This window comes from Vombatus ursinus, unplaced genomic scaffold, assembly GCF_900497805.2.
Source record: "Vombatus ursinus unplaced genomic scaffold, bare-nosed wombat genome assembly UNPS02005286.1, whole genome shotgun sequence".
Classification (NCBI taxonomy): Eukaryota; Metazoa; Chordata; class Mammalia; order Diprotodontia; family Vombatidae; genus Vombatus; species Vombatus ursinus.
The window spans coordinates 3,174,497-3,190,233 of NW_020945064.1; the positions used below are offsets into that span (position 1 = coordinate 3,174,497).

The 15,737-nt window shown below is 43.3% G+C and overlaps 1 protein-coding gene across 4 annotated transcripts in view; it reads right to left on the reverse strand.

Moving 5' to 3' along the window:
* Positions 1 to 12,149, reverse strand: part of WWP2 (WW domain containing E3 ubiquitin protein ligase 2) — a 120,218-nt gene extending 108,069 nt beyond the window's left edge. The window contains exon 1 of one of the 4 annotated variants that reach the window (XM_027847153.1): positions 12,061 to 12,149. Coding sequence is in view for 1 of the 4 variants with exons in the window: in XM_027847145.1 (XP_027702946.1) it covers positions 11,660 to 11,662 (3 nt within the window). In the remaining 3 variants the exon portion in view is untranslated. Of the gene's footprint in view, positions 1 to 7,051; positions 7,071 to 7,094; positions 7,111 to 11,659; positions 11,756 to 12,060 lie in introns of those variants that run through there. The other 3 variants (XM_027847145.1, XM_027847160.1, XM_027847138.1) reach the window with 3 other exon arrangements.
* Positions 12,150 to 15,737: the final 3,588 nt, after the last annotated feature.

The following is a 15,737-nucleotide window of genomic DNA, read 5'->3' on the forward strand; positions in this document are numbered from 1 at the left end:
CAAGAAAACTCAGAATTGATTGATTCCCCTGGTCCAAAAAGAGAACCAATGACATTGATACTAATTAAGAAGAATGGCATTCAGAGGAGACAAAATGCTGTACTTCACCAGTGGGTTGAGCACTCTAAGGGTCTGTGAGTCTACGGGATTAGAGAATCCTCCCACCAGCACAGAGCCCAGCCACTGCCTGCTCTGGTAAATGAGTGTTTTCATAATATGATGTGACTAGAGACTAATAATAATAATAACAATAACAATAATAATGACAGCTAAAATTTATGCAGGGCTTACTATGTGCCAGGAACTGTGCTAAACACTTTACAATTATTATCTCATTTGATCTCATGATAACCCTGCGAGATGAGTGCGCTCTTATTATCCCCACTTTACAGGTGATGAAACTGAAGCAAGCAGAGGTTAAGTGATCTGCCCAGGGCCACACAGCCACTAACTGTCTGAAACCAAATTTGAAGTTGGGTCTTCTTCTGACTCCAGGCCCAGCTCTCTCTCCACTGCATCACCCAGCAGCCAGTCTCCCAATGATATACCTCTACACATTTCATTAGACTGGTCCTAGGCCCAGCCTCACTCCATAAAACCAACCCTTCCAGCTTGGTAGGAGCTTCTAGAGCTTATGTTCTACTTGAAAGAGCCACCCTTGCACCACAAGGAGGCATCAGAGAGGGCTTTTGGTGGAGGCAACACTGATAAATGCTATCTCCATATTCACTATCCCACTCCTCCAGATCTCTTCATTCCTTCTCAAGCCTCCTTCATGTGGCATCGTAGACGCTAACTGTCTGTGTCCCACAAGGCTTTGTGCTGGGCCCTCTTGTCTTCTCCCTCTAGCCTATCTCACTTGGCAATCTCACAGCAGCTCCCCTGGGTCCAATGATCACTGCTACGCACTATATATCCAGCCCTAGTCTCCTTCCTGAGCCACAGACATGCATCTCTAACTACCTCTAAGACATCTCGAATTGCACGTCCTGTAGGCAATTCAAACTCATCATCTTTTCCCCATAACCTCCCTCCTCCCCAGCTTCCCTATTACTACCAAGGATACCACCATCCTCCCAGTAACCCAGACTGGCAACCTCGTATCAACCACAATTCCTCCCTCTCCCTCGGCTCACCCACGCCATCTGGTATCACATCTGATGCTTTCTCCCTTCCTGACGTCTTTCCTGTCCGCCCCTTCTCTCCTGCCATGTGGCCCTCATCACCTTCCCTGACCTACTGCTCCAGCCTGCTGGTTCGTCTCCCTGCCTCAACTCTCTCCACACTCCAATTTCTCCTTTGCTCAGCTGCCAAAGTGATTGTCCTAAAAGAGAGGTCTGATCATCCCCTCCCCCAACAAACTCCAGAACTTTCAGGCTCATCCTGGCCCCTTTCTACCGTTCCAGTTTTCTTATACTCTACTCCCCTACACAGATTCAAAAATCCAGCCTGGCCTTCTTACTGCTCCTTGAATACGACACACTCTCTCCTAACTTCATTCACTTCTACCGGCTCCCCCTTAGCTTCCTGGCTTCCACGGCTTCCCTCAAGACTCAGTTCATTCAATAAACATTTAATAAGCATCTACTCATGTAACTGGGGAAAAAATGCTATAAAAAACAAGCACCTACTATGTGCCAGGCACTATGTGAAGCACAGAGGATGCAAAGAAAGGCAAAAATTAGGTCCCTGCTTTCCCAGTCAAATGAGGGAGAAAACATGCAAACAGCTACGTACAAACAAGTTATACAGAGGATAAACTGGAAATAATCCACCGAGGGAAGGCATTAGAATTAAATGAGATTGGGAAAGGCTTCCTATGAGAGGTGGGATTTTAGCTGGGACATGAAAGAAGCCAGGAAGCCAGGAGGTGGAAATGAGGAAAGAGAGCATTTCAGGCACGGGGGACACAGAGTGAAAATGCCCAGAATTGCAAGATGGGGTGTTTTGTTTGAGGAACAACAAGAAAACGGGTGTCACTGGGTTGGGGGAGGGAGGTGGGACTGTGTGTGTAAGGTATAGGAAGACAGAAAAAATAGAGGGGGTGGTGAGGGGGGAGAAGGAGCTGGCTATGAAGAACTTTGAGAACAAAGAACAAACAGAATTTAAAATTTCATCCTAGAGGTGACAGAGCCACTGGAGCTTACTGAGTAGGGAGATAATATGGCCAGACCTCACTTTGACAGATAAGTGGAGGACAGACTGGAGTGGGGAGAGACCTGTGACGAGGAGAGACACCAGCAGGCTACCGCAATAGCTCTGACTTGAGGTGATGCACCAGGGTGGTGGCAATGTCAGAGGAGACAAGGGGGCGCATGTGAGATTCCCTTCCTTTCTCCACTGCTAGGGCTTTGCCTCTGAGATAATCCTCCATTCACGCCATATATTAATCTTCTAGACGTATAGTTGTCAGCACGTTGTCCCCTCCATTATATGAGCTCCTTGAAGGCCGGGACATACTTTGGACTTTCTTTGTATTGAGCGGACTTAGCATAGTGCCTGACACAGTGCTTAAATGCTTGCTTACTGACTGGCGGTCTGCCATTCCTGCAATACTCTCCATCCTCACTTAGATTGTTCTGCTTGGGATACACATTACAGAGGAGTATGGGATGGGAAGGCACATAACTCCTACAAAGTTCATACTGTTAGCACTGATGCAACGCAGTTACCCCCCATAACAAGACTACGAAATAAACTGCCCCATACCAAGAAGAATGGCAGAGGCTAGTGGGTGTGACCCACTACATAAGTGACTTTTCCACTGTGGATATTTTCTCCTCAGTCTGCTCCTTGATGACAACCTAACAGCTGAATGATGTTACCCTCTGGCCCTTTCAAATTACCTGGGAGTAATCTCTTTTGCATTTAGTGCAAGCTGAGAGAGAGAAAAAAACCTTTTAAAATGTAATTATGCTGGTTCCGCACATGCAAAAACAAACTATTACAGAGGCTCTCTGTCAATCTTAAAATAGATAAACACAATGGCGTTATTAAATATCATGTTCAGAAAAAAGAAGATCTAATCCCAGTTGCCCTGTAACTCAGAAAATCTATAGAAGCTCCAAGTGGAAGGGAGAACTTGGGAGCTCCTCTAAACTGTACCTAAGCAAAAATCACCTTTTACAATAAATATCTCTGGCAAGTGGTTATCCAGCCTTCTCTTGAATAGCTCTAGGGACACAGAACTCACTACCCGCTGAGGCAGGCTGCTGCACTTTTGGATAGCTCTAAACTCCAGTTCAATGGAACAGTTTGCTCAGATCTCCCAAGAAAAAAAAGCCAACCCAATCCTATGAAATTGTCCTGTCCCAAGAATTCTCTTTTGGATTAGAGGAGGAGGGGTCAGGACAGGGAAACAAAACTCAGAAATATTTCAGAACTCAACACGCAAAAACACCTTGCAAACCTTAAACTGGAGACAAGTCTTTAATTGGGAAGGAGTCAATCATCATCTTGGATCCACAAGGACCAAGGTGTTTTTCCCAAACTAGGTAAAACTATAGCCAGAATGAAAGAGGTTTCATAGAAAATTGGAATTGCTCTAACCCTTTATGAAACACAGGTTCTGCTAAAGATCTGTTCAGATGTTTCAACATGACAGGGAGAGGGCCCTAAATCTTCAAAGGCTATACCAACAGAATGAAAGCTTGGGCAGGGCCTACAAGCTAGAAAGCCTTTGACCATGGCCCTGCCAACGGACTGTGGGTCTGTGGTCCAAAGACTAGCCTAAGCTAAGTTCTAAGAAGCCCACAACCAGAAGATTGATCACAAAATGGTATTTTTTTCCTTACCACAGCAATTCAGGAAGACTAGCCACTAAGGTGTGGGAATAGGGATAGGAGGAGAGAGACTGAGGTCAACATGGACAAAGGAAGTGCTCATATCGATTAAATCATCTATCTTCTGAAACACAAAAAACCACTTATAAAACCTACTGAGGTCACTCCAACCACAACACTGACCTCAGAAGAAAAGCTTGATCAAGGGTCCAGGACAATAACACATAACTTCCTTTAGAAATGACATTTTTCCCACAGGAAGTCTTCCATTCAAATCAGCCTAAAGGACGATGTCTCTTCTGGGTTTTAATAGGAAATGACTATCCACATTGAACCAAAGCTAAAAGCCACTGTTTTCAGGAAAGATTCTACTGATCCCATGTGACTGAAATTAGAAGCCTTCTAAGTATCAGGGAAACATCTCTAGTAGTTCAACTTCAATAGACTCCCATATCTATCTAAACACCATGGCAACACTATCATTTTTCTTAAGAAATGAATTCCACAAATTTACTTCCTCCAGGCTGACAGGCTGACTTGTTGGGATTTTCACTTATTTCTTAACATTCTTAAATACACAGAAATAGGACTATTAAAGGGTATTGTGATTTTTAAAGGTTTATTTTTCATGGTGTTTATTTTTAAATGGCTATATTCTTAAACTTTCCAACAGTAAAAATCATCATTGTCATCTGTGGTTGCTAATAATGGAGGGGGAAGGGAATAAGCAATAATGTAATGCCTTTTAGGTGCAACACACTGTTCTAAGTGCTTTACAAACATTATTCTATTTGATCGTCATGACATCCCTGGGTGGTAGACACTAGTAATATCCCTATTTTACAGGTGAGGAAACTGATACTAAGATACTAAGATAAATGACTTGCCCAAGGTCACACAGCTACTAAGTGTCTGAGGCCACATTTGAACTCAGGTCTTCCTGAAGCCAAGCCCAGTGCTCTATCCACTGTGCCAACAGCTGTTTATTACTAATTACTGTTATTAATAATAACAGCTCACATTCACATAGTACTTTATAATTATGGTTTACAAACCTTTCCCCATAACGATACTAGGAGGTAGATAGTGTAAATGTTCTTATCCCTAAAAATATATATATATATCTATACATGTGTATGTATATGTGTATATAGATACAGATATAGATATAGATATTTGGAAAGTGAGGCCCAGGAGTTAATCAGCTTGCTCAGAGTCACACAGCCATTAAGTGTCTGTGCCAGGAGGTAAACCTACAGCTGATGTTACCAGGCCTGGCGCTCTCTCCAGGACACCAAGCTGTTCCACATTATGCTTCACTGCCTCTTATTTCATGTCTGTATCAACAAAAGGGGTGGGTGGGTGTGTGTGTGTGTGTGTGTGTGTGTGTGTATGTGTGTGTGTGTGAAAGATTAGTGAAATAATGGGTAAAAGATTAGCTGGAAGCCAAGCAGAGAACATCCAGTAATTATGCCGCTCGGTAGCATCTAAAGCAACCTTTTGTTAGACTCAAGTGCTACCACTCACCAGCACAGGCAGTTAACTCTCCCTTCTCCCTCTTGCCTCCCCAACTACTTTCCAACTCCCTTTTTCCTCTTCATCCCCCCGGATTTTCCCCTGCCTTTACCTTGGACCTGCTCCAGATGCTGCTTAGTGCCATCTTACTACTAAGACAGAATGGCACAGTGGACAGAAGGCTGGGCTTCAGATCCAAGAAGCCCTGGGTTCACATCCTGCCTCATTCACTAGCCATGAGACTCTCAGTAAGTCAATTAACCAGACGAGCCTCAGTAAGAGGAGGTTAACAATATAATACCAACCTCAGAGAAGTGAGAGAAGGATTTAATGAGGTAACATTCAAGTCATCAACGAGCATTTATAAAATGCCACCCATGAGCCAGGCTGTGTGCCAGGCACTGGGGATGCAAAGAAAGGCAAAAGCAGTCCCTGTTCCGGGGGAGCTCCCTCACTTTGTAAACCTTAAAGCACAATATAAACATCAGGTATTATTACTGTTGTTGTTATCCTTGCCACTTCCACCAGCGGGCTTCCAGCCACAGAAGAGAAGTCCTGGTGCACTGTAGCTATGGAACACTCTCAGGACCTCTGGGGGCTCCGGCCCCCTCCCCCTCCCCCTCCTTAGAGCCCCCAAGAAAATCAACATCGTCTTAATCTTTAAAAAAAATGAAACAAAAAGTTATTTCAGCATCTGTGCCCACGCTCACCACATCTTTGGGATGCCAAAGAGATTTGTGCATTTCACTAGCCCCACCTGCTGGTTCAAAGTCTGCAAGCCTCCCACTTGAGGACATGAGCAAAAAGATTCAGCAGGATCCCTTTAACCTGGATTACTTTAAAGCAACTGTGGCCACAAAGTGAGAGAGAGAAAAACTGCAGGGAGAAAACAAGGGAGGAAGTCGAGTAGCCAGGTGCATGTAAGCCAGAGGAGCTGGAGGAGGCGGAGGAGTGTGGCCAAGGCAGCCTCTTGGATTTGACCTCTGAGAAATAAAGACACTCAGACTCAAGCCTGACCTTGATTGCTGCTTTGAGATAAGGGCTGAGCTTCAGAACTCTACTGTTCTTTTCCGTGTGGCAGCAAAGTGGCTAAAGCGTTGGTCCTGGAGTCAGGAGGTCCTGAGTTCAAATCCAGCCTCAGATACTTTACTTGTTGTGTGACCCTGGGCTCATCACTTTACCCTGCTTGGCTCAGTTTCCTCACCCGCAAAATGAGCCAGGGGAAGGGAATGGCAAACCACTTCAGTATCTTTGTCAAGAAAACCCCAAATTGGGTCACAGAGAGTTATACATGACTGGAAAAAAACTCAACACCACCACCACAACAACATTCCACTTACAGCAAGCCACTCTGACTTCCCACGTTCCTTCAGCCCAAGGATGAAGACATCAAAGGGTTTTGATTTAGGAACTGGACTTCTAAGACCCCCTAAGAGAGCATCCAGTCTAAAATGAAGGACAATTTACAAATTAAGAAACTGAGGCCCAGAATGCAGAAATATCTTGCCCTCGGCTACACAGGTAGTAAGTAACCTGAAGAGCCAGGAGATGAACCCTGATCCCCTGAAGCAAACTGCTAGAACATGGCTTTGTGCACCTCAAACAACAACCACAACCACCAAAACCCAAACAGCTTTTTATAGAGAGAAGACGCACCCAGTTACAGTCCCACCAGATGAGATCTCTTGCTGTATCTAGCTCAATGTCCATCGTTACCTATGTCAGGCAAGACTCTTCAGATTAAGTCACTATACCTTATCTTCTGAGTCTCCAAAATCCCATCCCGACATTTTCTACCTCTCATACTACTGGCTCCAGCAGGAATCTTAGGAATCTGAGTGTTCATCTTCCAGGTTGGACTGGAGAGCACTGAATCCTGACTTCATGAAGAAGGGAAATCTGCAGGGGATCATCCAGGAAGAACAGAGAGGACACTTGACTATCAATCAGCAAGAGGAGTTTCTTTCAAATAGACCCAGCCGTGGGAAGAGGCATTCACGCCTTCTTTTTTTCTAACCAGAGGCAAGGCCAATCCAGAAAGAGATGGAGAAGAAAAGCTTCATCTCGAATCTTCTCACTTCCTTCCCTTCTCCGTCCCCTGCTCTCCAAGGACTTCCTATCCCAGGCTCTGGCCTTCTCCTCACCAGGCTGTGTTGAGACTGTACTGGAGCTCAAGAAGTCTGAGAGACTCTGCCAATACCTCCCTGCCCACATGATCCTGAGCAGGCCATTCAGCAGCTTTTTGGGGCTACAGTTTCCTTAGCTGTCAAAAGAGGAAACAGGGGGAGGGCAGGCGCTTTTAAGCCTTTTTGGTATAGAGGACCCCTCAGGCAGTGACCAGGAAAGTTGATGGAGCCCTTCTCAGAATCATGCTTTTAAATGCACAAAAGAAAAGCCATTACAGACTTGCAAAGGAAACCGCTTACATGGAAAGAGTTATCAAAATATTTTTTAAAACAATTTCACGGAATTCAGTTTATGAACCACTACCCCAGATGACTGCTAAGGTCCCTTCCGCTCTGGAACTCTATGAAACCAGCACTAATAGAAACACTAAAAAGCAAGTAAATAGAACCTGACTTTTTTTCCAAGTCTCTAGAGGACTAAAAATGGGGAGAAAAGATGCCACACGAAGGGCATCTAGGTGGCATAGTGGATAGAGCACTGGGCCTGGAGTCAGGAAGACCTGGGTTCAAATTCAGCCTCAGGCATTTACTAGCTGTGTGACTTCGGGCATGTTACTTAACCTCTGTTTGCCTCAGTTTTCCCAACTGTAAAATGAGGATACCTACCTCATAGAGTTGTTGTGAGGATTAAATGAGCCATCTGTAAAGCTTAGCACAGTACCTGGAATACAGTAGGTGCTACATAAAGGCTTAATCCCTTCCCCTTTCCCTCCTTCACATCCCTGGGAAGTCAGTCAACAAGCATATATAAAACACTTACTATGTGTCAGGCAAAAACTTCCTTCCCTCGAGAAGTTTAGCTACTAATGGGGGATACAACATGAAAAATAAATGTGTGTGTATGAGATATATACAGTGTAATAGTGTAAACAAAGGGAAGGCAACCTTAGAGAGAAGGGGGGATAGACGGGTGCACGAGGAAGGGGGGAGGCTGGGAGAGGCTTCTCACAAAAGATGGGCTTTAAGCTGTGTCTTGAAGGAAGTCAGAGAAGCTAGAAGGTGGAAGTGAGCAGGGACAGCGTTCCAGGCATGGGGGACAGCCAGTGCAAAGGCATGGAACAGAGAAAATGGCCAGCTTTCCATTCTATGGGCAGATTTTCCATTTTCCTGATACTCAAAGAAATTCCAGTCTGTACAGAAAAAAAAAAACCTACTCCAAAGATCCTTGAAAACAACTTTATCTATCTCTTCCTATGATTGTGTTCATAAGTAACACTAGTCCTACAAACAGGAAAGAACTCCCACCCTCCTGACACCCACTCTTCCTGATACCCCAAAGCCCAGAAGCCACTACTGAAATGTTTCTCTGTAGGCACGACAGCACACAGGGAAACATGACTTTCCCATCAAAACAGCTCAAGACTTTTCAGGAGAAACTTCCCATTTTCTTAAGGATTCTAAATAAAAAGCAAATCCAATCAAAGTCAATTCCATTCAATTCAACAACTATTTAACAGGCACCTACTGTGTGTAAAAGAGCAGTGGATCAGACACTCTGAAAATCAGGAAACCATAAGTTCAAAGCCAACCTTAGACAGTTCTCAGCTGTGTGACCCTGGGCAAATCGCATAAGTTCTGTCTGCCTCAGTTTCCCTATCTACAAAGGAGATATTAACAGTACCTACCTCTCAGGGTTGCAGTTAGGATTAAGTGAGATAAAAACCTGTAAAGAGCTTAGCACAGTGCCAGGCAGATAGTAGGTGCTATATAAATGCTTATCTCCCCACCCTATACCACCATCAAAGGCAACGTGCTAGGATATAAAGTTTCCAGAGGTATTAAACTAACTTTTAATAAATTTCAATTGGAAATTAAACAACTTGATGTAATACAGGGTAAAGTTTTTTTTGCATGAAAATTTAACATCTAGCAGAACAGACCCTTTAAAATGTATAGCGTTTCCAGTAGGAAACAGAGCCATTAATGACAGCTAAAGCTTCCTGCCTTCTCACCCCTATTTCTATCCCTTTCCTTGGAAATAATGGAGTAATAACTTAGAACTGGTGCCTGAAAATAGATAACCTTGTCTAACCTCGTTTGAAGCACAGGAGTAAACAGTCAAAAGACCTGGATTCTCAATTTCACTGTCAATTGCCAAAGGACCCTGAGCAAGTCATTGTGATTCTAGGTTTACTCTCCTAAAAATGGGAATGCCAACTGCCCTGCCAAGACTCTATCTCTAAAAGCATTATTGCTATTTCTACTACTTACCAATAACTACCCTTAGGCCCAGCATGAATCTTCAGGTCAGTGACAGATTTCAACATGTCAATTTCATGTTATCAAATTCTGATAGCAAAACCACAAAACTGAGGTAAAGCAGACAGACTTAAATAGGCATTTAAACTAAAAAGGAAGCAGTCACATAGAGTACACAAAAGGGCACTGAGGATGAGCAGGAAACATGACTTGAGTACCTCTGTCCCTTATTCATAAAGAAATGTCTATTGTTTGAGACACTCAGTCTTGTCCTAAACAGAAAGCAAGCTGGAGTAGGGACCTATATGTATTTGAGAAAAAACATGAAAGGTATGAAAGTAAATAGTAGTACAAAGGCCTCCTTTTGCAATGCTTGGAGGTAATTACTAAAATGACTCTGATACATGCAAAGTACTGAGTTTTTCTCCCATAAAGGGAACTGAAGCAATGATTTTCCAACCCCAAAATATTACAAAAACATTATGTGCGTTTTGTAGAATTTTAGTTCGTATTTAATGCTTGTAATCTTCCATGAAGCTGCAGCATTACAAAGCGGGCAGAACAATAAATTTGGCAACACAGCACCTCAGTGCAAAGCCTTGCTCAGTTGCCTACTAGCTAGGTGACCTTGGGCAAATCTTTTCCCCTCTCTGGGCCTCATTTTCTCATCTGTAAAATGAGGTGGTTGGACTCCGGATGATCTTCCAGGTCCTTCCTGGCTGTAAAACCTACTCTCTTGTTTAATCTGGGGCATACAAGTGACCTTGGGATCTTCAGGTTGAATCACCTGTAACTTTCTGGACCAAAGCCTCTTACTAGCCACTAGTCCCCTATGAGCACTGTTTCCCCCATTAAAAGAGAAACTTCTCGAGGACAGGGGCTGTCACTACTTTTGCCTTTGTATCCCTAGTGCTCAGCCAATGCTCGGCACGTAAATAAGTGCTTAACAAATGATTTTTCATTCACTGAAGGCCATATGTCAGCAGAAAATGCACTCTTACAAGCCTCACCTATCTGGAAGACTTCATATACAGATACTTCAACAGACTGTACATCTGTCATCCAAGGACCAATCTAATTAATGTTTGTAGAGCCTCATCACTAAGAGTAAAGTCACCAAGTAATGAATGTTTTTGGCCACTGAAACTCATAAATACCATTTATTGAGACAGAGAAGAGTTACAATCTAGACCCTTTCCTCCTTGACATCCTTTAAATAATTTTGGTTTAAAAAAAAATTGAAGCTTATTTTATTTTCAAAACTGCCTTTCACTTGGGCTTCATAATTAATGTCCAAACTTCTGGCGTACAGTAGGAGTTTAAAATAGAACTACTGCAGAGACTCTGGATTAGCCTCTATATAAAGCAAGCGGCATGATAGGATAAGGAAAAACTATGATTCTGAGTCACCGTCTTTACAAACATTAACAAAGGTCTCTCTCTAGGTCAACCCTACCTATTTGTTTATCAAGATAAGCAGGACCAGACTGCCGCCATCACCAGGTTAAGGAGACTGAATAATTTAGATCAAACACCAGAAAAAAACAGAGAGCAGAACAGGTAGAAACCTCTTGGTCTAGGACTTTAGCAGTAACCTAGCCTTTTAAAGTTTTGACAGCCCAAGCACTAGGCAAAGTCATCACCTGAGAATAAGGGCTGGTTCAACGCCAGAGCAAGGCACACATCTCTCTTATTTTTTTATTTTTTTTCATTTTTTTTTTTTGAAGCTTTGAGTGTGAGTTGGGCTAAACAAGGCTGCAGAGAAAGATGATCTGAGGAGATCAGGGACTCCTGCAGAAGTGGAAAAACCACACCAGCAAAACCAGGGAGTCAGATGAAAGAAACACTTAAAGATTAACAAGACGAAGTTAACTCTTCCAAGGGGGAGGGGGGGAGGGGAGGCTGTGACTGAAGAAGCCAAAGTAGGGGGGAAGGAGGACGCCCGTCCCCCGGCGGGATTCCCCCAGGTCTCCTCACCATCTTCGCCCCTTCTTCTCAGATTGAGCTCCTCGAGCGTAGGGAAGGTTTGGTTTTTGCCTTTCCGGGTGTCCCAGCACACAGTAAGCGCTTAATAGATGCTACCTGACAGCCCGACTTCCTGACCCCTCACCCAGAGGTCACGGGTGCTGGGTCATGCCCTGCCCCCGGCTCCCCTCAGGAAGGGTGCTCCCGCCCCTTCCCTTCCCCTCCCCCCGAGCTTCCCAAAGTGGGTGTATGGACAACCCCTCCTCAGAGGCCGGAACCACCGTCCCAAGCCCCTCCCACAGGAAGCCGCCTCCCCCCTCCTCAAAAGCTGGCCGTCAGCCTCGGCCCGGCCCGGCCCGGGCTGCCCGACCCTCCCAGGGCCCGCCCGCCAGGCTGGGAGACTAGACCCCTACCTGCACCAGGCCAAGCAGCGGCGCCGAACTCCTCTTCTACTTCCGCCTTCGAGCGCTGGAACTCGGGCCGGGTCATGTGGCCATTGTTGGTCACCTGACCCGGAAGAGGCGAACCCGGCCCACACAAGCGTGGGCAGGCGAAGCCGAGAGCTCACGCGGGCGCCAGGAGTTGGGCGGGGCGGGGAGTGGAGGCCCCCGGGGTGGGGGCGGTGGGGAGGCGCGCACGCGCGCGACTGAGGGAGCGCAAGGATTGCGACGAGCTAGCTCCCTTCCCGCCTGGTGGCCTGAAATTCCTTTGTATTTATTTTGTATTAACTTTCTTGAATACGAGCTGCAATCCCCTTTAGAGTGTAAGCTCCATGAGGGCAGGGACTGTTTTTGGCTCTGTCCCCAGTGCCAGGTCACACAATAGGCGTTTTGTTCTTGGAGGAAATTCTAGAATAAGTGAATGAATGAAAAATCATTTATTAAGAGCCTGCAGTTTGCAAAACACTGTCCTTTGTGCTGGGGATACAAATTAAATTCAATAATCGTTTATTAAGTATCTACTCTGTATTGGGGCAGCTAGGATACAGTGCCTGGAGTCAAGAAGACCTGAGTTTAAATCCTACTTCAACTACCAGCTGTGTGACTGGCCCTCAACAAGTCACCCAACCCTTTTTGCCTCAGTTTCCTCATCTGTAAAATAAGCTGGAGAAGGAAATCACAAACCACCCCAGGAACTTTGCCAAGAAAATTCCCCAAAAAAGGGGTCGGGAAGAGTCAGGCACAACTAAAAACAACCAAACAACAATGTTCTAGGGACTGTGTTAAGTTCTGGGGATACAAAAACAGACACAAGTATAACCTATATCAGATTGTGCACCGTCTTGGGGAGGGTGGTGGGGAGGAAAGGGGAGGAAAATTTTTAAATTCAAAAGCATATGGAAGTGATTGTTGATAAATCAAAATAAATTAATAAAAGAGGAAAAAACAGAAAATAAAACAAAAACAGACACAAGATATATTTGTAAGACAGTCCCACTTCTGAAGGCACTCACATGCTAGTAGGAAAGATTGCACCTGTAGAAGGTTTCAGCTACAAGAACATTCTATTTATTTTTAATTATATTTTTAAAATTATATTTTAAAATGTTTTATTTTTTATTTAATTATTATTAATTTATTTATTTAATATTTTTAAAATTATATTTTTAAAAATTAACAAGCATTTATTTTCTATTTCTCCCACCTCAGTGGGGACAGGGGAATTGAGAAAAGAAAGAAGAGGGACTCGGTGGATAGAGCACCAGCCCTGGAGTCAGGAGGACCTGAGTTCAAATGTGACCTCAGACACTTGACACTTACTAGCTGTGTGATCCTGGACAAGTCACTTAACCCCATTGCCTAGACAAAAAAAAAGAAAGAAAGAAGGGAAAACAAACCACCCCCCCCCATAGCAGATAACACATGGTCAACCAAAACACATTTTCACATCAGCCACGTCCAAAAATGTACATCTCAGGTTGCACCTTGGTTGCATCCTTCTATCAGGGGGTCAGTAGCATTGGTAGGTAGCACGATTCCTTATCAGTTCTCTGGAGTACTGGTCAAGCATTTAATGCTTCTTGACTGTTCAATAAAACAATGCCTATGAGAGATGGTCAGAAATTAGACTAAGTAAGAAAAGGAAGACAAAGGGCAGAATTTTCCAGGTACCTGCTGTTGCCAGGCAGCATGACCAAGAGCAAGATGAAAGCCACTTTAGTAATGAGACCTAGCACTTATATAATTCCTGAAGGTTTACAAAATGTTTTATGCATATCTTTGTTATAACCCTGTAAGGCAGGTGCTATTATTATCTCCAATTTACAGATTAAGAAAGTGAAGGTTCAGGAGGTTATAGAACTTGCACAAGGTCTCACTGTTAGTAAGCATCTAAGGCAGGATTTGAACTCAGGTCTTTTTTAACTCCAAGTCCAGCATTCGATCCATCTCATTGACTTAAACCTGTCCATCCACCTAGCACGGATGTGCTGATCCATTTCCCAGCTGGCTCCTCTGGACGTCTCCCACACCCCTTTGTATTTAATTCATCACGCTCAGGAACCTCATCATCCTGTAAGAGCTCTTCAGCCTTGGTACTCATACTTTCAGTTCTGATTGGAGGGCGAAGCTAAGAATTCCTCCCAAAACCTCCAATTAAGGGGGACTAGGAAAGCCAAATCTTCTTTTCCTCCTGGGCAGCACCCCTTTGTAGTCCTCTCACAGTCCCCCCCCCACCTGTTGTCTTCCTGGGTTAGATTGTAATTTCCTGTAGTGCACAGACTATCTTTCTTTTTCCTATTTTTATCCCCAGAGCATAGTAGAGTGCCTGGCACACAATAAATGTTTATCAGTTGCTGTTCAACTGTATTCAACTCTTCATGACTCCTTTTGGGGTTTTCTTGGCAAAGATATTGGAATGGTTTGCTATTTCATTCTCTAATTCATTTTACAGATGAAAAAACTGAGGCAAACAGGTTTAAGTGACTGGCCCAGGGTCACATAACTAGTCAGTGTCAGAGGCCAGATTTGAACTCTGGTCTAAACAACTGGAAAAACATTAATTACTCATGAATAGGCCAAGCCAATATAACAAAAATGATGGTTCTACCTAAACTAATTTATTTATTCAGTGCCATGCCAATCAAACTATCAACAATTATTTTATAGAGCTAGAAAAAATAATAACAAAATTCATCTGGAAGAACAAAAGCTCAAGGATATCAAGGGGATCAATGAAAAAGAAGGTGGGCTAGCCATAGCAGATCTCAAACTGTATTATGAAGAGGTAATTATCAAAATAATCTGGTACTGGCTAAGAAATAGAGTGATAGGTCAGTGGAATAGATTAGGTACAAATTACATTATAGTAAATGACCATATAAATCTAGTACATGATAAACCCAAAGATCCAAGCTTTTGGAACAAAAAATTCTATTTGACAAAAAACTGCTAGAAAACTGGAAAATAGTATGGCAGAAACTAGGTATAGACCAACATCTTACACTATTTACCAAGATAAGGTCAAAATGGGTACATGATTTACACATAAAGGATGATACTATAAGCAAAATAAGAGAGCACAGAATAGTTTATCTGTCAGATTTATGGATAAGGGAAGATTTTAGGACCAAAGAAGATATAGAGAGCATTACAAAATATAAAATAAATAATTTTGATTATATAAAATTTTAAAGTTTTTGCACAAACAAAACCAATGCAACCAAAATTATAAGGAAAGCAGAGAATTGGGGAAATTTTTTTTTTGCAACAAGTATCTCTGATAAAGGCCTCATTTCTCAAATATAAATATTTGAGAATCAAATCTGAATCAAATTTATAAAAGTACAAGTTATTCCCCAGTTGATAAATGGGCAGTTTTCAGATGAAGAAATCAAAGCTATCTATAGTCACATGAAAAAATGCTCTAAATCACTATTGATTAGAAGAATGCAAATTAAAATAACTCCAAGGTACCACCTCACACCTATCAAAATGGCTAATATGACAAAAAGGAAAATGTTAGATGCTGGAGGGGTTGTGGGAAAACTGGGACACTAATGCACTGTTGGTGGAGTTATGAACTGATCCAACCATTCCGAAGAGCAATTTGGAACTACACACAAAGGGCTACAAAACTGTGCATACTCTTT